General features: G+C 40.8%; 1 protein-coding gene across 2 annotated transcripts in view; it reads right to left on the minus strand.

Annotated features, from left to right (window-relative positions):
- Positions 1-2887: 2887 nt before the first annotated feature.
- The window catches only part of ptprub (protein tyrosine phosphatase receptor type Ub), a 191727-nt gene continuing 172192 nt past the window's right edge, over positions 2888-22422 (minus strand). For both annotated transcript variants that reach the window (XM_030749001.1, XM_030749002.1), the window contains 5 exons: positions 20411-20725; positions 15162-15287; positions 13152-13309; positions 5580-5715; positions 2888-5490 (listed from right to left, as the gene is read on the minus strand). In XM_030749001.1, the coding sequence (XP_030604861.1) occupies positions 5428-5490; positions 5580-5715; positions 13152-13309; positions 15162-15287; positions 20411-20725 (798 nt within the window). In that variant the 3' untranslated portion in view covers positions 2888-5427. The remainder of the gene's footprint in view (positions 5491-5579; positions 5716-13151; positions 13310-15161; positions 15288-20410; positions 20726-22422) is intronic.

A 22422-nucleotide genomic window follows, 5' to 3' on the forward strand; every position in this document is an offset into this window, starting at 1 on the left:
GAATATTGGATTTTATCTGCATCTATTAGCAAAGCATTTGGCATGAAAGAAGAATCATTAAACATTTAGTAAGATACACCACTGTGCTTTGAAGAATAGCATTCTGCCAATGTTAAAACCTGGATCGTGTCTCTGTAAGCTATTAGGCAACAAGCGAGCATCTTTTTGAGTCCCAGACATTGTTTCTTTTTATCCCTGCTGTGGCAAGTTACAAATCTGTGAATAATTTATAGTGCTGTGCAAAAACCTTGAGTAACATTTAATTTCTTTATATGCTGCTTGTAAAATGGGAAATAGGTGCAGTAATTTATTGAAATGTGGAAGCATTCATGGAAATACAATAATTAAGACAAAAACAGAGTTTGTACAATTCTAAGAAACTTGGAAGTCAATATGTGGTATGACCGCCTTCATTCTACAGGTGTTAAAGAATGAAGGTTCAGATTGTGTTGAACAGTCTGAACTCTCTTAGGCAGCTTTGTCATTCCTTTAACCCCTTAACTGGCAGCAAAAAAATCACCTGAAACAACTACATAACACCCTCTGGTTATTATTGGCTCTGAACAACTCATTTCATAGCCTATTAACCGGCCGCGTCTGGTCCGCGGGCCGAATGAAATGCATTTATATGGCAGGCTAGACCCTCCCATTTTGATTGACACCTCATTCGGCCAATCATGTTAAGCAATCGGTTTCCCAGAGCCAATAATACTCAGAGGGCGTCACGTAGCTTTGTCAGGTGATTTGGTGCAGCCAGTTACATGATTGGCCAAATGACGTGTCAATTAAAAATGGGAAGGTCTAGCCTGGCATATAAAAGGGACTACAAATGGCCCGTCATCGGGCCCTGGCCAGTTAAGGGACTATAGTTTTCAGGAATAGTTCTCCGGGCTTCTTGAAGGACATTCAAAGCTCTTGTTTGGATGTTGGCTGCCTTTTGTTCTGCTCTCTGCCAAGATGATCCCACACTGCTTCAATAATGTTAAAATCCGGGCTCTGGGGAGGCCAATCCATTACTGACAGGGTTCCAGTGTGTTTATTTCTATGCAGGTATGCTTTTACTGCATTGGCAGTATGTTTGGTATCTGTCATGCTGAAAAATGCACCTGTTGCCAGTCATATGCTTTTCAGATTATTGCATGGTGGATCAAAATCTGATGGCACTTTTCTACATTCCTAATTCCATCAATTTTGAAAAGATCTGCAACGCCACTGGCCCAAACCATGACAGAGCCTACACCTTGTTTTATAGATGGCTGTAGACACTCACTGTTGTATCCAACTCTTGACCTCTGTAGATATTGACGATTTGAACCAGAAAACTCAAAACTCAAATTTGGATTGATCACTGCATAAGACCTGTGGATCAACTCAAAGACCAGGTACCTTTCTCGGGTCTTGTGTCTGGTCTTTGCTGAATATTTTCCTAATGGCATGACTCTCATAAACTGTTTATCTGCTGTTTTTTCTTAGGCCTGCCACTTATTCTTTTGTCCTCTACTTTTCCAGTTTCCTCAAATTTTTAAGGACACATTGCACACAATGATGAGATACAGCAAACCTTTGGCTAACAACTTTACTATTTTATGCCTGACAGACTGTTACCTTTGGTACTTTTCCACAGTGATGTATTATGTATCCATATACCTTGAAGTATTTTTTTAAACTGCCATTAACACATAAATTTTAAAATTACTGGATAATCACTAACTACTGATGATAAATATGAGGACAAAAATGTTTTTGAGGATTTATCAGCTATGTGTTGTTTTTCTCCCATATACTGTATCAGCTGACACCAGAAGCTGTTGGACTTCACTGCCATTTTATAGAAACACTATATCTGAGTGTTTATGGTGAGACTCAATAGGGAGACCAGGGAGAAGTCAACATCCATCGAGCCCATTAGTGACAGAATATAAGACAGGACACCCCAATGAGAAGGAAAAGACAAAGCCCTGTTGGATTCTGGCAACGTGATAAGTGTCTTGACCGCAGCAGTCATTACACCATCAAAATTAAATGATAAGACTCCAATTACCAGCTAATTTAAACCGCTGGTCAAATATGAGAAGCAAAGGATGGAAAAAGGATTTAATGTTGTAATAGCTTTCTGCAGGTGAAAAGGGAAATTGAGAAAATCTTGCAGATATTAAATAGGGTTGTATAAATGACTTGCCTCCATAAAAATAGCTCATTGCCTCATTAATCAATAAGGTTTTCACGCTCCTTTCATCCACATGGCTACTGAAGTATCATCTTAGGAATACTTACCTTTACAACACATTCCTTTAAAGTTTGTTTTTGCAGCTTAATCAATCTGTGAACAATCTAAAGACCAATCCACATAGCCTCCATTGTCCTCAGCTGAACAGTAGGGGGTCCTGTACTCTAATTAATCTGATTAGTCTCTCTGCTGAAGACTGGATCAGTTTGCAGGACTGCTGCATTATTCAACGTAGCCACAGGGAAAGAGAGGAAGTCTGTGGTCTGGAGTCACCTTACTCTGAGCTAAGGAGCAAAGCAAGAGATGGGGGAAAACGATGAGAGAAAGACACTGAAAGTAATGGAAAATAAGCTGAGTGTGGTGGAGGGGTGTGGTTAAAAGAGATAAGGAAAAGAAAGAAGGTAAGGGATTGAAAAGGCAGGTCAGATCAAATGGTCAATGCGGTTCAAGGTGACGGGAAAATGCTAAAAGATCACATCCGCATTAGAAACCGCAGGTCGGTCAGAGGCACATATACAGGAAGTCCATGTTGAGCTGTCAGGTCTGTGATTCTGCTGACAAACCGATTGTAAAACCACGCCGATGTTTTTTTTTCTTTTCAGCTATGTGTGCATTTTAGACAGAACATCCAATGAAAGAGTGCAACTTCCCTTTTTCCCCCATTGTTCTTTTATTGTTAATCGTTGGTGTCGCTCAGAAGAAAAACCTTTCCAACCCTGATATACATCTGTCTTCTTCTTTTCTCTCATTAAATACACACCTTGACCCCACAAATACAATGATCAAAAACACAGTAGTCAAGTACTGTTGGTTCATACAGAAAACAACTAATGAAATTAAAATGTCCTGTGTTGGCAGTTGTCACTCAGAAATAGTCATAATAAAAAGCTTTGGAATGGTGAAAGTATAATGCACTCACAGTCGTGGCTAATGGTTGAAATAAATCATATGGATCGGGTTATTTTGAAATCACTGAAATGAAATGCAAAGCATACCGAGTATCCACACGCTTTGATGACCTGTTCTGCTCAGAGCGCTGGGATGAACGCTCGTTGTTAAAAGTTCTGACAAAAAACTCACAAAATGGTCATTTACAGCACATTCAGCTTTATGGTTATGTTGTGGTTACTTACTATACGTCTTTACTCTGGGCAAACATATAATATATTATTCACATAACATAATATACATCTGTATTTACACATTCCTTCTACCCTTAACAAAAAAGTGTCCAGGCACTTCCTCCAGCAAGCTTTTGCCAGATCACTGACTACAATGTAGCTACCTCATTCTTCCTCCTCATCACAAACAAGCTGCTCTATTTGAAAATCTGTGGGAGCCTGGTGAAGTTTGTATACTGTTAGATTGCTCACATATTCTGGTGCTCCCACCTCAACCAGACTGTGAGCTGCACACTAGCAGCAGGATTGCTTTTCTCAGCTTCTAGCTGTCTCTCCTTGTTTATTAGGGTAGGTCCTGGAGTGATACCTTTACCACCCTCTCCAAAAACCTGTACTTAAAGGAGTTTCGGGAGATGTGGTGATGCATAACATATTTTAAAGGCTAATAATGGAGCTTCTTAGAGATATTTTTGTGGCTATAAAGCAAAAATGGAATGAAAAAAGAAAACAAAATAAATTTTGTCCTCTGTGCGATGGGGTCTTCGCAGAGGATGTTTCAAAGCTGTCTCTGATCATTATGTGTATCACACATCCTGAACCTGACTGATTGTTACATTGATTCAGGCATAAAGAGTTCCGGTGCTCTCCAGGCATTGGCCAATAGTTGAAAAAGAGTGGATTTTGTTTATCCATCAACTCTGTGGTAACTAAACAGCAGGGTATGTGGCCGACAGCTTCTTACTCTTCCTCTGTTTTTAGAACGTTTTTGTATTTGAAAAAAAAATATAAAATAAGAAAAAAGAACACCAGTGTGAAAACACGAATGTGTTCAGTGATGAGCAGTGATACAAAATAGCATCCTGCCCCCTTCTCAATCTTAATGCCCCCCTTTTTTTTTAAAATCTATCTATATATTTTACACCAACAGCAACAACATATAGCTTCATGTCAAAATGATCCTCTACCTGAAATGTTTAGCTTTCTTTGACATTTTACAGTACAACCAAATGCCTCAGATAACAAATGAGTTGAAGAGGTGCAGACTCCAAACTGTAACGCCGCACCAGTTCAGACACTTTGACCACAGCATTAATGGAACATCGTTTTTCACACCAACACTATGGGCTCGATACGTTTCAAACAGTGTTTCCCCTCCTCGCCTTCTTCTTTCCCGGTAAGTATAAAATACAAACAATCACTTCGGAGCAAGAACATTAGCTGATGCAGTACATAGTGTATGTTTGTAGGCATATATCAAGATGAAGCAGTAGATCAAAGAAAAGGATTCAAGTCAGTCAGTGGGATTGGCACTGTGACAGTAACGAGACAGGAATCTCCCTTGGTGGCACCAGGCTCACTGCTGGCAACGCCCACCTGTAGCACACATGGTAATCCAGCACAAACATTATGGCAAAATACAACACATTGCACTACTGTACAGTTTCTGCATCGATACTGCTGAAATACTGGGCTGGTCTATCTTTACACTGTAGGTCTCTTTAAAAGTCTTCTTGTTGTTTTCTACACCAGTTGGACAACCTTTTAAGATTTATTTGGTGGTTTCAATAAATCTGTCCTATCATTAGAGAATAAGGCAGTTTATGGTATGGTAGATAAGTCATGCCACAAACACAGTGGACTGTTATTTCATGTAGCTCTTCCACGTCTATCTCTGGAATTTGATCCAGGCTCCTCGGTTGTACGAGTGAAATGATGAAACACAGGCAGGGTGACCCTTCTTTAGAAGGGACAGGTCCATTTTGTAGCACGAAATATTGTTTTGCTGCTACAGAAACCCTTAGCACATACAAGATTTAGTCCAAGAGGCAAAGAGGACCGAGAAAAACACACAAAAAAATATATATATCAAAAGAGATAATCACCAACAGGGAGGAAATCACAGCTGTACATTAAAGGTTAAAAGTCAGAACCTTGACCATGTTTTTTTCTTTCCTGTCCTTCTGCCACAGTCCTTTCATAGCCAAGTCCACAGGTCCAAACATTAAAGAAGAGCGGGGTCACTGGGTGGTCTCCGTCTCCAGCGCATGGGAATTTGCTGCCGTCGTAAACATTTAGTTGCTATCTGCCTTCAAAGCAATCCAAGTACTCCAGGACAAGGTCATAGCAAAATCGATACTGGTCCTAAAGAAAATGAAAACACAAAACTAGGGTCAAAAATGTTCAATTTACTGAAAATTCTTTTCCTTTACTTACAAACTATACTTTCATACCAGAGACTCGACCATGTTGGGTTTGCAGTTGCGTAGAGTTTTAACAGCATAGAATACATCTACCATGTTCTGATACTGGATCATCTCGATGAGGATGTTGCAGGCACAGAAGGTCCCACTACGGCCACCACCATTGCTGTAGAAGAGAATATACTTTTTAAAAACTATACAGTACAGAGATAAATCAAAGCTACTGCCTATTTTCGTATCTGTGCATGGAAAAGCTGCTGCTGTGGCTTACAGTAAAAGAAAGCCAGACTGTTTATTCCCCTCTACATTTTAAATTCTAGAACAGTAATTTCTGCATTACCTCACAATACCTTTTGTGCTCTGCCTGATTCAAGCAATCACTTGGTGATTTGGACTAGTAACAGTTATATACACAATGCAAATTCTGCAGATACTAAGGTAATGAGAGATAATGAATACTTTACACGGTGCATTTACTGCTCATTCCTCCTTTGGAAAGGCAAAGCTGTGAATGTGTATAAGCAGCATAGCAGCCCTGTTTGGCTGTGTTGAGCTGTTTGTGCTTGTGGATATAGTTAATGCTCAGATGTTGCTTTTATGGTTCGGTCCAAAGTGCAATGGATAGGTGCTGCTGAACTGTAACTCCTCTTTACTGCTGCTATGAACATTACCCAGAAAGCACTGCTACAGTTTATGTCATATAACAGTAGCAATATTAGTGATCTTCAGTGTATAACAGCACAAACAAACAAAGAATCAAAGCTTGAGAACAAACCAAAACCAAAAAGATTCAAACCAAAAAACATAGCTGGCATAGGCCAAACTACAGCAGTGTTTCCTTCCTTCCTTCTGCTTCTGCCGCTTATCTGGGGCTGGGAAGCGCAGACCTCCCTCTCCCCAGCTACCGCCTCCAGCTCATCCAGGGGAACACTGAAGCATTCCCAGGCCAACCAAGAGATATAATCTCTCCAGAGTGTCCTGGGTGCACCCCAGGGCCTCCTCCTGATAATACATGCCCAGAACACCACGCCCAGGAAGCATCCTAATCAGATGCTCAAACCATCTCAGCTGGCTCCTCACAATGTGGAGGAGTAGCAACTCTACTCTACTCAGAGTAGAGTTGCTACTCCTCACAATGTGGAGGAGTAGCAACTCTACTCTGAGTCCCTCCTGAATGACTGAACTTCTCACCCTGTCTCTAAGGATGAGCTCAGCTGCCCTTCGGAGAAAACTTATTTACTGCTGCTTGTATACTCAATCTCATTCTTTTGGTCAATACTCAGAGCTCGTGAGGGTAGGGATGTAGATGGACCGGTAAATCAACGGCTTTGCTTTTACGCTCAGCTCTCTCATCACCACAACAGAACGCATCACTGCAGATGCTGCACTGATCATCTGTCTATCCCCCTCTCCTTCTGTCCCCCCACTCATGAACAAGACCACTGGATACTTAAAATGCTCCACTTGGGACAGCAACTCATGCGTGAACCGGAGTGGACACTCCACCTGCTTTTCCTGCTGAGGACCACACCTTCAGACTTGGAGGTGCTGATTCTCATTCCCACCACTTCACACTTGGCTGCGAACCACTCCAATGTGAGCTGGAAGCCACCACCTGATGATGGCAACAGAACCACATCATCCGCATTAAGCAGAGACGAGATCCTGAGGCCACCAGAGTGGAAGCCTTCTGCCACTTGGCTCTGCCTAGAAATTCTGTCAATAAAAATTATGAAGAGAATAGGTGCCAAAGGACAGCTCTGATAGTGTCCCACACCCACCGGGAACAACTGACTTATTGCCGGCAATCCAGACCAAGCTCTCACTGCGGTTATACAGGTTGTTACTCCTTAATCCGAGGTCTGACTAACAGATATATTTATTCTAGATTGAGTGGTTTCTAAAGTGAGAATAAATGTGGAAAAATAAGAACTTCACCCTCAGAGCAAAGCTCAGGTTCATGCGTGCAGCAGGCATCTTAGTTTTCCTGTACATGGACACTCACAGCTGACCTATAAAAGCAAGTTCAGTGCAATGCTTGTAAAAGATGCGCGGCATCAATTACACTTTAGAGGCAGTACAAAAGATCATAATATAACACACAATGTTGATAATATCAAAAGATGGCTTGGGGCTTTAGCACAAAACAAGTCCAGGAAAAAACTGTCTGAGATGGCAAAAGCTGGCCGGTCATGTGTCTGCTGTGCCCCGTGACTAATGTGTCGTGATAACCAAAGCAAAGACTCTGCAGTATATATGTGGCCATCGACACAATCGCAGTGACAGGCCATATCATCCCTTAATGATCCCAGCTGCTGTTTCAATTAGTATTAGCAGCTGTTGGTAAGAGAGCTGGGTTGATCTAGATAGCATTCTTTTCTCCAAAGGTACAGACTTGTGCCTGAGCAGCCACAGGTGAAGGGACCTGTGGTCAAACCAGCAGCAGTCTATTACATAATAAATATTCTATCATACTATATATGGTCCAGAGGGAATGCAAAGGTTAATTAAAGTTAATGCAAGTTGATGAGTGTGAATGAAAAATAACACATTGGAAGATGAACTGCCAGAACAAAATTTTCTGCCATGACCCTTTTTGGGGCTCTGTACCGTTACCATTGTATACTTGTGATATTTAGTAGTTGTTAGCAGCTTTATGTAATATTTTATTAGAATTAATTAGTGCTGCAACTATTGATTATTTTAGTAATCGAGTACTCTATCAATTATTCCATCAATTAGTCGAGTAATCGGATAAAAAATACTTTTGTCTTATTAACAGTTCATCTGCATATTTGAACTTCGTAGATTCACTGCAGATTTTTCTCTGTGTGAAATAAAGAACGGTGAATGGAGCAGCACATTGACACTTGCTGATCAGGTGGTTGATGAAGGGCTCCTCCAGCTGTTTTCCAGTGAAGGTTTTAATGGTGTTACAGGCGATGGTGTTACTGCTTTGGACACTAGAAAAATGTTTCCATTTGCTCCACCTGAGCTCATGTCTTGATAAAGTCTCCTCCTCTTTGCACCCCTTGCACATGTGCAGACAGACTGCACATAAAACAACTGCTCCTGTTGGGTTTTGTTGAAAAACTGGGGGCTGCATGAGCGTAATGTTGTAATGCTTTGTATTCACAAGCATCCTCCTAAATATGTTTCTATTGCAGGTCATTTTTAGTTACTAATCAGGGATTAAAGTATAAAAATATTTTGATGGAAGCCTTCAGTAACAAACAGGTGACCGGGAAACAATCGCTAGTGCTAATAGCGGCACCCACTAGCAAACTGTGGCGATAGCGATCTGTTCCCATATCTAACAGCTGAAATTCTCAGCACAGGGAGCACAAAACACACACACACACACACACACACACACACGTAGAGAGCAGTGGAGGCGTGGCCAAACATGTCAGCAATGATCCACTCGGTGTTAAAGGGTCGTTTTTTTCCAAATGACAGAAATCTGTTACGCAGCAGAGAACTTTAATGCTGCTAATGTGGGAGAAACACTTGAGCTTACCTGGTGACACCTGAGCGCTGCAGAGTTTAAATGAAACATCAAAGCAACAAATTTGTCTTGAGGATTTTTTTTCATAAGCGAACTATTCGAATTACTTGAGGAATCATTGCTGCCCTAGAATTAATCAAATAATCTAGTTCATTTTGCTTGTGTCATACTTTTCCCAAAAGAAAAGAAAAGAAACAGAATACCAAATAAAACCTGTATAACTGTTAACAGCCTGGGAGGAAGTCAGCAGTTTTATGTCATACATGGCAAAGTAGGGGTGAACATTATATCATATTACAAAAATGAGAGCATTAATGAGGGGGGAAAAAAAGGATCATTGCTGTTTTAGCTCATGGGGCTCTATTGCATAATTTAACAAATAAAATGAAATAAAATTGTTTGAAAAGTACATAAAAATTTGACAAGTTATTGACAAAAAAGTTCAAGTCTCCTTCATTAATGCATCAAATTAATTCCATCTTTTTGATATCATCTGCAATCTATATGATATACTTAGTCATGCTATTAGTGTAGCACTGTGCTCAGCCAAACTGATCAAATTAGTTCAGACTGAAATATATCAGCAAGCAATGGATGGATTTTTGTACACAGAAATTTATGACTCCCAAAAGGTATCAGATTGCCTTTGGTGGTATCCTTTTTTTCTAGAACCACTATGGGATTGGCATTTGGGATTCTGAGTGAAACATTTAAAAAATTACTGAATGGACTGCCATTAAAGTTGTAATAGAAATTCATGATCCATAATTTGTTTAATTTGATGCCAACATTATAACCATTTCACTATATTTAACACTTACTAAGCATGATCATCATCCAGATTCGAAGCTGAAGTCATATTACTTGCTAAACATCAGCATGATAGACAGTACAAAACATGGGCGCAGCTTCAAGATCAGAAAAAGCAAATGCAGAAGTGCCTAAAGACCGTTAGTCGAACCTCAGATCCAAGAGGAACAATGCGGTTTTCATCCTGGTCGTGGAAGGCTGGACCAGCTCTTTATCCTCTCGAGGATATTCGAGTGTGCGTGGGAGTTTGCCCATCCAGTCTATATGTGCTTTGTGGACTTGGAGAAGGCATTCAACCGTGTACCTCGGGGTATCCTGTGGGAGGTCCTGCAGGAGTATGGGGTGTCTGGACCGTTGTTGCGGGCCATTCAGTCCCTGTACAACCGTAGTGAGAGCTTAGTCCGTATAGCCGGCAATAAGTCAGACTCGTTTCCTGTGGGTGTTGGACTCCGTCAGGGCTGCCCTTTGTCACTGATTCTGTTCATAATTTTTATGGACAGAATTTCTAGGCGTAGCCAGGTGGCGGAAGGCTTCTTCCTTGGTAGCCTCAGAATCTCGTCTCTGCTCTTTGCAGATGCGGTTCTGTTGGTTTCATCAGGGGGTGGCCTCCAGCTCGCAGTTGAACGGTTCGCAGCCGAGTGTGAAGTGGCTGGCATGAGAAGCAGAACTTCTAAGTTTGAGGCCATAGTCCTCAGCCAGAAAAGGGTGGAGTGCCCTCTCCGGCTCGGGGACGAGTTCCTGCCCCAGGTGGAGGAGTTCAAGGGGTCTTGTTCACGAGTGACGGGAGAAGGGAGCGGGAGATCGACAGATGGATCGGGGCTGTGTCTGCAGTGATGCGGACGCTGTACCGGTCTGTTGTGTTGAAGAGGGAGCTGAGTGTAAAAGCGAAGCTGTCGATTTACTGGTTGATCTACGTTTCTACCCTCACCTATGGTCACGAGCTTTGGGTAGTGACCGAAAGAATAAGATCGCGAATATAAGCGTCAGAAATTAGTTTCCATTTGAAGGGTGGCTGGCCTCTCCCTTAGAGATAGGGTGAGGAATCCGGCCATTCAGGAGGGGCTCAGAGCAGAGCCACTTCTTGTCCACATCGAGAGGAGCCAGCTGAGGTGGCTCGGGCATCTGATTAGCTCACGCAAGAGGTGCCCAGGAGGCACTTCTTGCGTGAGGTGATTCTGGGCATTTTTCACTGGGAGGAGGCCCCAGGAGAAACCCAGGACACACTGGAGAGACTATATCTCTCGGCTGGCCTGGGAACGCCTTGGGGTCCCCCCTGATGAGCTGGTGGAGGTGGCTGGGGAGAGGGAAGGTTGGCCTTCTCTGCTTAGACTGCTGCCCCACGACCCAGCCCTGGATGAGCGGAAGAGAATGGATGGATGGATGGATGAAAAATTTAATGATGTTAAAAGTTCCTGTTTTTTCACTATTTACTGTAGAAATTTGTTTTTTACAATGTACACAGTAAAAAAACAAACATATTTTTCATCTATTACCTAATTACTTTGTTTAGCATGAATGTCCATGGGGGAGGTCTTTATCAATAAAGATGAAGCTATAAAACCTAGGAAAATACAGTTAAAGTCTAAAATGTTTTCCAAAGCTGTCCACTGGGGCCAGGCCATCTATGGCCCCTGGGCCTTATGTTTGACATACTTGCACTATAAAATGGCTGAAGACTAAAATCTTTATTATGAGTTTATTTAATATGTGGTGGGTAATGGGTACCATATAGAGTGCTGTGCAAAAGTCTTGAGCCACCCCTCTGAAAATGGGCTAGAATGCAGTGATTTATTAAAACATGCAAACATTCATGGAAATACAGAATATAAGGCAAAAACAGAGTTTGTAAATCTAATGCACTTGAAAATCAATATTTGGCAAGACCACCTTTATTCTTCAACACAGCCTGAACTCTCTTAGACAACTTTCTTGCAATTTCTTTAAGTAGTTTTCAGGAATAGTTCTCCAGGCTTCTTGAAGGACATTCAAAGCTCTTTCTTGGATGTTGCTGCCTTTTGTTCCGTTCTCTGTCAAGATGTTCCCACAGTGCTTCAATAATGATGTCCAGGCTGGAAAATGAAGCTCTTTTATGTGTAGACATGTAATAGACAACTTAGCATACAAACCCCCCAAAAAAAAATTCCACTGAAAAAAATTTGAAAGACCTTCAGAAAGCCCGGAGACCACTTTTAAAGATTACAATAAAATCTGGATTCTTGGAAGCAAAATATAAGGAAATGATGGGTCGCTCAAGACTTTTTCACAGTACTACACATGTCATATATATAATATGTACAAGTTTTATTTCTCCAGAATGAAATACATGTTTAACTGAATTCTGGAACATAACAGTAGAATATAAGCAGAGAACAATAAGTAATCTTATAACCCTGCTTTTGAATTCCTATCTACCTCATAAAAACAGCATTTGTTACAGATGAAACACAATATGAATATAAACTATTTATAAAAAATAAAAATAGCTATATGAGAAACACTGTAAGCAGTCTGAAATTGAGAAATAACACTATAGTGTGGCATTTTTGCATGAAATTCTCTCATGGTTATCATAAATGTAAGACAATATCAATAAGCTGCTGAAGGACAAGCCGCTTCCTCTCTCCTGAGACAAATGCAGTGAAGGTGGGCATGGGCGATTCTGCAGTGTATACAAGCAATATTAAGGTAATCAATCGTCGTCAGTGCTTTGGCAGTGCTGGATTTAGTGTAGTGAGAACCATCGCATTCTGTATTAAGCTATAATTGATTTGATCTCCATAATCTCTTTCCTGGTTGTCGTGGGTAACGCTGTGTGACAGCACTGAGTGATGTGCTTCTGGATGGGGGCGGTGGGGATGAGCGTGTGATGGGTTGGCAATGAGCTGGACGGCCCATTCATATTCATCAGCAGGGTGTGCTCTTCAGGGGTTTAGGACAACAGAGGCACATATAACACCACTGACTTCACTATAGCAAAGTGCAATTTGATTTTCTGCAATATAAATACCGTCGGGAAAAGAAAAAAAAAAAAAAAATCACACTGCATCTCATTGCACCAAATCACAAATAACACAAAAACAAGGCACAAAACAGTCGCTGTTTTTCATTTCCTATGTTTTTACATTCATTTTTGTGATGCTTCCCACTGAGAAAAGGCCCTTGGTTTAAAATGCACTTGGAAATTTCCATCTTCAACAGCAGTAAGACCTTTTCAGGAGTAGAATGGGTGTATTTCTGCCTTGTCTATTAATCTGCATGACGCATGATGCTAAAACATTACTCACAGGCAGTGCACAACAGTGCGTCCTTCTCCACACTCCCTTTGCCACTTGTGCACTTGAGCCAGCAGGTTGAGGAAAGCCTTCTTGGAGTCCGGAACGTCACGATATGCCGACCAGCGCAGAAACTGGAACTGACACATCACCAGCTGGCCCTCTTGGAGCTTCAGACACACCAGAAAACATACAACACATATCTGAGTCTGCCATTCTCTTTTGCTGAATATATACGTGTCTGTCTTAAATAAAATGTTCTGGTTGTTTCTGTATATCTTCTGTGGTAGCCAGTTAGAACCCACTTTTGAGTACTCCCCAGGCTGTGTGTTGGCATTCAATGCTGTGCTCACTCAGCAGCCTGACTTTGAGATATATGGGTCTGTGGGAGTAAGCAGGGCCCGCGCTGCGACTGAAAGAGGTCCCTGTGTGTTCATAACCTTGTCCTGTAGAATCTCACCCAATACTTAAGGACCAGTGGAGAACTGTAAGTCATGCAAATTGGGCTGGCAAAGACACCAACGATGCATGGAGGAATTGCCTCTGTGGAAGTGGGATTTACACAGTGTGCTTTTTTTTGTGCTACTCTCATATCCATACATATGCTTACAATGCACTTCCTTTGACTTTTACTCACTACCCTTGTATATCATTGTCAAGCAAAGGAAATCTACTCACTAATGCACAGAGAGAGGCTGAGAGAGGGAGAGGTGTGTGTTATTTTTGTGTGATTGTATTCCTCCCATGCTGTGTTAAGTTGCCCTCTCCTTGACTGTGATGTGCACTGAGTAGAAAAGAGGTGCCATAGGTAGCGAGGGGAATGACGGGGGCAGTCGACACAGGAGGTAAGGATGCCAATCAAGAAAGGAAGTTCTGGGCACTGCTTGTCGTGCTGCTTTTAATGGCATAGGGGAAATGCCTTGCATACAGATTTCTTTAATAAGTGGTTGACAGCGATCCTGAGCAGAATGCAAGCATGTGCTTATGCAAAATCCCAAGCAGAAAACATGCATGGATGACTCCATATAAACAGACACTGACAGTCAACACAATGAAGTCCAAATGAGCTAGTCCTACATATAAACACATCTGGGAATTTTTTTCAGTTGAGGAAAGACCACACTAACACTCCACTGTGTTTCCTCTACAATGACAGAACTACTGATGCCTTTTTTAAAGCCTATTTCATGAGCTCCACCTAACACTGTACTGTTTAAAATGTGTGACGGGCTTTATGAACAATTCAAAAGAAAATCTTCTTTGCAGCCAAAAATAGTAGACAGCAACTGAAAATATGGCAGGCATCACGATGATGAAAGTTTCCTTTTTAGTATGCCAGCGTGCACATGATGAGAGAGGGAAGACACCTATCTAGGTAGTAACAAGAAGAAATTGAAAAAGTAAAAGACTGACCTTCATTGCATGCATGTTGATGTGTTTCTCTTGCATGTTTGCCATGAAAAAGAAAATTCTTATAATAATAATAATCACTCTTATGGGAATGTTTGATGGAAACACTGGGGGCTCTGGTTCAATTTTCTGGACTGCTGAATATCAAAGAATGTCCTTTTGTAGGATGTATAATAAAGTCTATGAATAAAACTTTCTCTCATCTGCCATTGTACTCACTACAAATTTCCAGGCTCTGTTATAGAGTGTATGTTCTTAGGGGAATTTATTTGACAAACTCTTCTGTCTCGTGAGGCAAGTGAAGTGCCACTGTGTTTGCATTAGTAATGCAAAAGCACACGCTATGTAGAGATACAGTCTCATGTGAAACACTGAGTTTCCGTTTGCATTCATAAAAGATATTGTAGAAGATTTCAGATGTTTAAGATTTATGTGCACAACTCATAGTACTTCCTTAGATTTTCAAATGTACTGCAGGTAAAATCTCCCATCTGAATCACCGGCGAGGATTATGGAGCTTATACATAAGAGGTTTAAACTTATCATTTGTGAAATGTCACCGAGCTGAACAAAACGTCCCGCGCTGGCTGGTTTGGTATGCTAATTACTCACCCTTGTGACGTTCTTGACTCGAAATAGACGAGTTATGACATCCTCATCTGCTGACATAGACAGGAACTCCACTTCCATTGGCCCGTACTGCTGTAAACCAGGCTCCGGCCAGTACTGAACACAGGGCTGCACAAAGAACATGATTTAATGGCTAAGTTCACTAAGTTCATTAGTGGCTGAACGTGCATTCTTCAGTAGCTGTGGTCATAACACTTGTTCTCAAAGCTTTAAATCATGAATTCCCGCTATTATTTATTCAAATAAAAGCAAAAGTTGGGTTAGTGTGTCTTTCCGTGGAATGTAAAGTATCACAGCCCCGCACTGGTGTTAGATAGAGGAGAGAAGCACTGGGTAGGACGAGATGTAATGTGGTTTGAGAGATTTCAACAAGAGGGAGACAGAGTACTGCAGTGCTGCAAATGAACTCTATAACAGAGTTCATAACAAGATCTTGCAATGGACAACTTAAAAGTGGCTGTAACTCAATTTTCAGACAAGACCCAAAAGGTCTGTGCTGCACTGAAAGAAACAAGATGAAAACTTTTAAAGGGGAATGGATGAAAAGTGGGTGAATAGGAGCAGTTCCGATTTCTTGTTTTTTTTTTGTTTTTTTTTTTCCAGATTAGATAAGGTGTTACAAAGAGCACCCAGAAAAACCAATACAGTACTGACTTTCTACTTTATACGTGCAAACCAACCATAAAGATAAAATATTCTGAACATTTACTGAAATTTTAACAATACTTGTCAAGACCTTGGAGGTCATGTTAGTAGTTTAATGGTTGATTTTTACAAACTGGTAGTTTGGTGTCACCCAGCATTTCCCAGGTGTCACAACAAGTCATAAACAGAAAATGTTTCTCTGTCTTAACCTCATATATCTTCTCTGCCAATGCCAAACAGCTTATTCTGCTATTGACTCTTGTTTGGTATCATTTATTGGATGATTGAAGTCTGAAGAAACAAGACATATACAAACAGGGGCCTCAGTAGCATGTGGAAGAACCATGCACAGCCACAACAGCCTGGCACCTCCTCATGCTGGTTCACCAGCTGGGTCACTCAATTCAATTCAATTCAATTTTATTTATATAGCGCCAAATCACAACAAACAGTCGCCTCAAGGCGCTTTGTATTGTGGGTAAAGACCCAACAATAATACAGAGAAAACCCAACAGTCAAAAACGACCCCCTATGAGCAGCACTTGGCGACAGTGGGAAGGAAAAACTCCCTTTTAACAGGAAGAAACCTCCAGCAGAACCAGGCTCAGGGAGGGGCAGTCATCTGCCGCGACCGGTTGGGCTGAGGGGAGAGAAAGACATGCTGTGGAAGAGAGCCAGAGATTAATATCAATTAATGATTAAATGCAGAGTGGAGTATAAACAAAGTAAATAAGGAGAATGAAAAGAAACAGTCTATTGTGGGAAGCCCCCCAGCAGCCTAGGTCTATAGCAGCATAACTAAGGGATGGTTCAGAGTCACCTGATCCAGCCCAAACTATAAGCTTGATCAAAAAGGAAAGTTTTAAGCTGAAGGCTCTGCCTCCCATTCTACTCTTAAGTATCCTAGGAACCACAAGTAAGCCAGCAGTCTGAGAGTGAAGTGCTCTATTGGGGTGATATGGTACTATGAGGTCTTTGAGATAAGATGGTGCCTGATTATTCAAGACCTTGTATGTGAGGAGAAGAATTTTAAATTCTATTCTAGATTTAACAGGGAGCCAATGAAGAGAAGCCAATATGGGAGAAATCTGCTCTCTCTTTCTAGTCCCTGTCAGTACTCTAGCTGCAGCATTTTGGATCAGCTGAAGGCTTTTCAGGGAGCTTTTAGGACAGCCTGATAATAACGAATTACAGTAGTCCACCCTAGAAGTAATAAATGCATGGATTAGCTTTTCAGCATCACTCTGAGAAAGGATGTTTCTAATTTTAGAAATATTGCACAAATGCAAAAAAGCGGTCCTACATATTTGTTTAATATGCACATTGAAGGACATATGTAAATGTGGGTATTGACACTGATATATATATTTATGTATATAGTGCTTATGTATATGTGTATAGTTTTTTTGCTATTTTATTTTATTCTATTGAATTTTAGTTTTAGTTTTTAGTTTAGTTATTTGTTCTTACTCATCCTTTTCATTTTTTCTCTGTATTGAGCTGCTGTAATGCACAAATTTCCCCGTTGTGGGATCATTAAAGTTTTATCTTATCTCTTATCTTATCTTATATCCTGGTCAAAAATGACTCCAAGATTTCTCACAGTGTTACTGGAGGCCAAAGTAATGCCATCCAGTGTAAGTATCTGGTTAGACACCATGTTTCTAAGATTTGTGGGGCCAAGTACAAGAATTTCAGTTTTATCTGAATTTAGAAGCAGGAAATTAGAGGTCATCCAGGTCTTAATGTCTTTAAGATATTCCTGCAGTTTAATTAATTGATGTGTGTCATCTGGCTTCATTGATAGGTCACTGCCATTCTTCAACCAGCATTTGTCATCAGTTAGCCAGTGTGATTATGTTGGTCACTGTGGCATGAACAGCACCGCCCAAGCTGATCCCACAAGTGTTCAGTGGGGTTGAGGTCAGGACTGCAGGCAGGACATTCCATCCTCTCCATTCCCAAATTCTGGAGGTAGTCTGTAATAAACCCCGCTCTGTGGGGGCGAACGTCATCATTTTGGAGGATAGAGTTTGGTCCCAGACTGTGGAGTTACAGTATGGGATTGCCACTAGTTGTAGAATCTCATTTCAGTATCTCTCTGCACTGAGATTGCCTCCAATGATGACAAGCTTGACTGCCAGCACCTGGGGTACCAGAAGCTCAAAACAAGAGTCAATAGCAGAATAAGCTGTTTGCCATTGGCAGAGAAGATTTGGCAAGTTTTTTATCCACATACTCAACTCTGCTGCTCAACCCACAAATGCACTTTCCCTACACTTGTAGCACCATTTAAGGGGAAATAAACAGGCTTTCCAACAGTACAAGATTTATTGCCAAGAAGCACTGTTGCAACAAAGAAATAACTGATTAAACAAATTTTCTTACTTTTTGTGCTAAATTTACATATATTACTTCCTATTGCACATTTTCCAATTTGCTTGCTCTAATTTTTGGTGTCTTCAACAGCCAGCGCAGTATAGCAGTATATCGGGTGATGCTGCTCTTTTTTCCACCCAGAAAATAACATAAAAAAGGATATTTGGGGTAATTTTCAACAATATCTATCTATATCATTAACAAAAAAATTTTTTTTTTTTAACTCCCTAGTTTTTGGTATCTGCCCCCAAAATCAAGTATTGCTTGGGTTCTAGTTTCTTTCTTCTTCCATTCTCAGTTTGTTCCACCTTAAAACCAAAATCACTTGGAATAAGCACCTGCTTTTCAAGGTTCTGATAGACTGTAATACATATTTCACAAAGTTAATATTTAAACATTGACTGAAAACCTTGTAAATCTTGCATTTATGCCTAAAGGACAGAATCAAGTCTGTGTAAGCTATTATCTTCAGTGCTTAGGGCTTTTTACAGGTGAACTCTGCAATTCACTGGTTACCATAGTTATTCATACCCATATCCATTATGCAGGACTGTAAATACAAGATACTATGAGATTATACATAAATACTTCAAATCATCCTTGTAACAGCATTAATAATAATTTAATGAAGGCTGGTGTTACGTTGCTGAATTCTGCATTTAAATTGTGTTTAGTTCTTGCAGGTTGTGTCCTGATTTTAGGACCATTCCTATTCTTTTTTAATATCCTTTCCTTAGGCTTAATTATTGGACAGCACAGAAATTGTTCTTCCTTTATTGCCAAACTGATGAGACCCAGTTGTACCTGTCCCACAAGCTTAATTATTCAGCAACATCGTTCTCTCTGCACAACTATTTATGTGCCATTAAGGACTGGATGTTTGCCAATCTCCTTAAGCTTAACTCCAACAAAATGGAGTCAGGCTGTGCCAGCTTTTGGCTCTTTCACAGACTATGATGTTCTTTCTGCTACAACTCCAGGAGCTACATTTGATCAGCCTCTCGGTCTGGTTTCCTGTATTACTACAGCAAGCTTGTTAAATCCTGTTTCTTCCACCTGAGAAATAACTTGAAGAAAGGAAACTACATGCTTCATTTTTGATTGATGCTTTTTTTTTTTTTTGTGCTGCAATCAGACAAAAGTGTTTTTAAAAATTATATGATTATATTTATATGTGACTACATGGAAGTGACAGGTCTGCTGCAGACTTTTGAGCTGATAATTACCTGGTAAAGTAGAAGCCTTAAATCTAAACTAGAATAATCCATAATGCCTTTTCAGCATGTTGTTAATTAGCGTTCTGCATCTCCTGTGGGTTCTGTTGTAAAGGTTTAGAAAATGCCCGTAATGGGTGGCAATCACAGTTCTTGTCCGATCTTATTAAATCCCCTGAGAAGCCTTAAATGAAGCCTTAAGGCTTTATTCACCCACTCCAACCACATGAAATAGATAGCTATCAGGACTTAGCCTAGCAAAGACTTTAAAAATCATGTCTTTGACATGAATTTATGGAGTTTAATCATTTATTCTGAGGCTTTTTTAAATATATCCTGATCGGGGCACCATTTAGCTTACTGGGGTGAGCAGACAACCCAAATGATGCAAAGCCAATGCAGAGCTCCGAGGCTACTTATTGTGTGTCTTTTCTGTGTCTGTCTATTCTCCACTGTCCTATCACAATAAAGGTGAAAATGCACAAATATATCACCTTGTGTTATGTTTACACTAATTATTATTAATACTGTTATTGTCAGAAAAAAAGCAGGAATCATGGCAGTGCAGAGAAAAAAATAGGCTCATAAGAAAAAGTGGCTGGAGGGTAATGCAAGCCTATTCTTTAGAGATGTATCTTGAGGAGGGAAAGGGAAAAACTGGGACGAGTGTTATCTAGTCATGCCTTGAGATCAATGTGGTCAGGGATCAAAGCCCAACAAAATGGCATGAAAGAACTAATCCCAAGCACAGTAAGATACAGAAATGGTACAGGCAGGGGATGTCAGGAAAAGTCTCAAATAAACTTCATACAACCCCAAGACTGAAAGTAAAAACTTGCACAGCAAACAGTGGCTCGTGCGTGTGTGCGTGCATGTGTGCTTGTGTGTATGTGTGTGTGTCTCAGAACTTAAACCTTTTAAAATATCTCTCTTTTTTTTTTTTAGTACCAACAAATCAATGGCAATAAAAAGAACATAACATTTTGACCTTACCCAAGCAGAGTTTGACTGATTTAGCTGGTTGAGCATGACCACTGCTGTGCAGCCATAGTCAAAAACCAGCCGCCAAAAATCGGCTGTTGTGCCCGGCAGAGGGTGAGGGGTCACAATAAAAGCAGCCTGCCGGTGGAAGCTGTCAGCGAGAGCAGCGTTGATGTAATTGTTGCTCTCCCCTTCTGTCGTGACCAGGAACGCAAGGGCGCGATCGGGCGGGAGGACATCCATGCTGCGGTTCTTCTCTCGGTTCCTGGGTAAGAGAGCAATGCTGCACTCTTCCACATCCAGGTGCGGAGTCACAGAGTTCAGTGTCTGAAAATGGAAATGCATAATAGGGCAGGTGAGAGTAAGGTGAGGATAAAGTAAAATTCGAGAAACCACTTAAAAGTGGAAAATGTGAGGAGTGATGAGACACCACAGAGGAATCAGAGATCTTAGGAAAGAGGAGGAGGAAGAAAAAGCAAATAAGACAGGAGGAGGGAAGACTGGAAAAAAGAGAATGCAAAGAAACCAAAGACGGTAATTGGTTTAGTCTTTTATACACTGAACATCGACTAACTTAAAATGAATAAGGGATAAGATTGGCAAACTGCATAACAAAGCTGAATGCAATAAAGTTAAAAGGAACTCAAAAGGAAATATTGCATACCAATTTTCCATAATGAATTTAGTCATAATTACATTAAACAACTTGAAAAAAATATTTGAATAATTAATGCACAGCATCAATAATAGATCTGTGACTTGCTGATCTCAGTGCTACCAATTGGCTGTTAGCCATCTGCAGGATGACAGAGTAAAAAGCAAACACAGCTCTTTGGGTGGTAGGAAGGCTTTTAACATCAATGCCAGACAGAGATGTTTACAGGATCAAAGCGGGGAATGAAACATTTTCCTATATAAAAAAGTAACAGTTTGCTGCGCCACCGACATTACCCTTTCCTAGTGCTCAACATACATCCATCATAATTTCTACAATATGCATATTTTATGAGGATTAAATGGCTCAAAATTATAAGGAGAATGGCGAGTCTTTTTCGGCACCACTTTGAAATGCTAAACCTGGAATCAACGTGTCTGCTGGTTAAGCAGTGCGGCAGAGGGAGGTGAATGAAGCAGGTGAAGCGTTTTGGAACACAGCTGGCTCTCCTGTCTCCTGATCAACATCTAATAAAATCTTTGGAGAGCACATTCCCTTAAACCGCTCAGCAGTTATCAATGGCAGTCGCCAAGAATAACAATTGAAACTAACATCATGTTTCATGTACACGCACATACATTATAGATGCAAACATGGCACACAGATATCTAGTAGTCTGTTCCTCTTTGCACTCTTTGTTGAACTCATCTGTGTGTGACAAAGAAAATCATCGTCTCACAGACGCATTAAGGAGCCTCTGCGTGTGTGTTTTTGCTTTTCTCAACAACTGTTAATCCATTCTATTTCATATCTGACAGGCGTGTTTGAAGTTGTTTGGATGAGCAGTTTGCATATTTTGGCTAAATGCTGCCTGCATGGGAGGTATTTACAGAACACCTGTATAGTGTAGCTGCACTTACCACCACCACAAATATATTCTCAACCTGTGGGAAACCCTGCAGTGGAATCCAGGCACGGTGAAACCACCTGCTTAAACAGTTATGTGAAAAACAAAGTTTTCACAGGACTTTGTGCAGTCCTGCGAAAAACTAAGTACAGCTTTCCTGCTTCCATAGGAATTAAGAGGGTATGTAGCAGCCAGGTGCTGCTAATCAAATGCACTTGGCTAACTGATCATCAACAAGTAAGAACATCGCTACAAAAGCAGAGGTTTGGACAGTTTTCTGCTCTGGAGCCTTCAAGTGTGTTAATACAATGTCACAATCTTCCCAGTAGTGAACATCCCAGGAATTTCACCCCAAATACAGACCATGCAATGCTCAGAGAAACTGCAAAAAACCCAAAAGCTTCATCTCAGACTCTACAGGCCTCAGTTAGAATGCTAAAAGTTCATGGCAGCACAATTAGA

This window comes from Archocentrus centrarchus, chromosome 16 (genome assembly GCF_007364275.1).
Source record: "Archocentrus centrarchus isolate MPI-CPG fArcCen1 chromosome 16, fArcCen1, whole genome shotgun sequence".
NCBI lineage: Eukaryota > Metazoa > Chordata > Actinopteri > Cichliformes > Cichlidae > Archocentrus > Archocentrus centrarchus.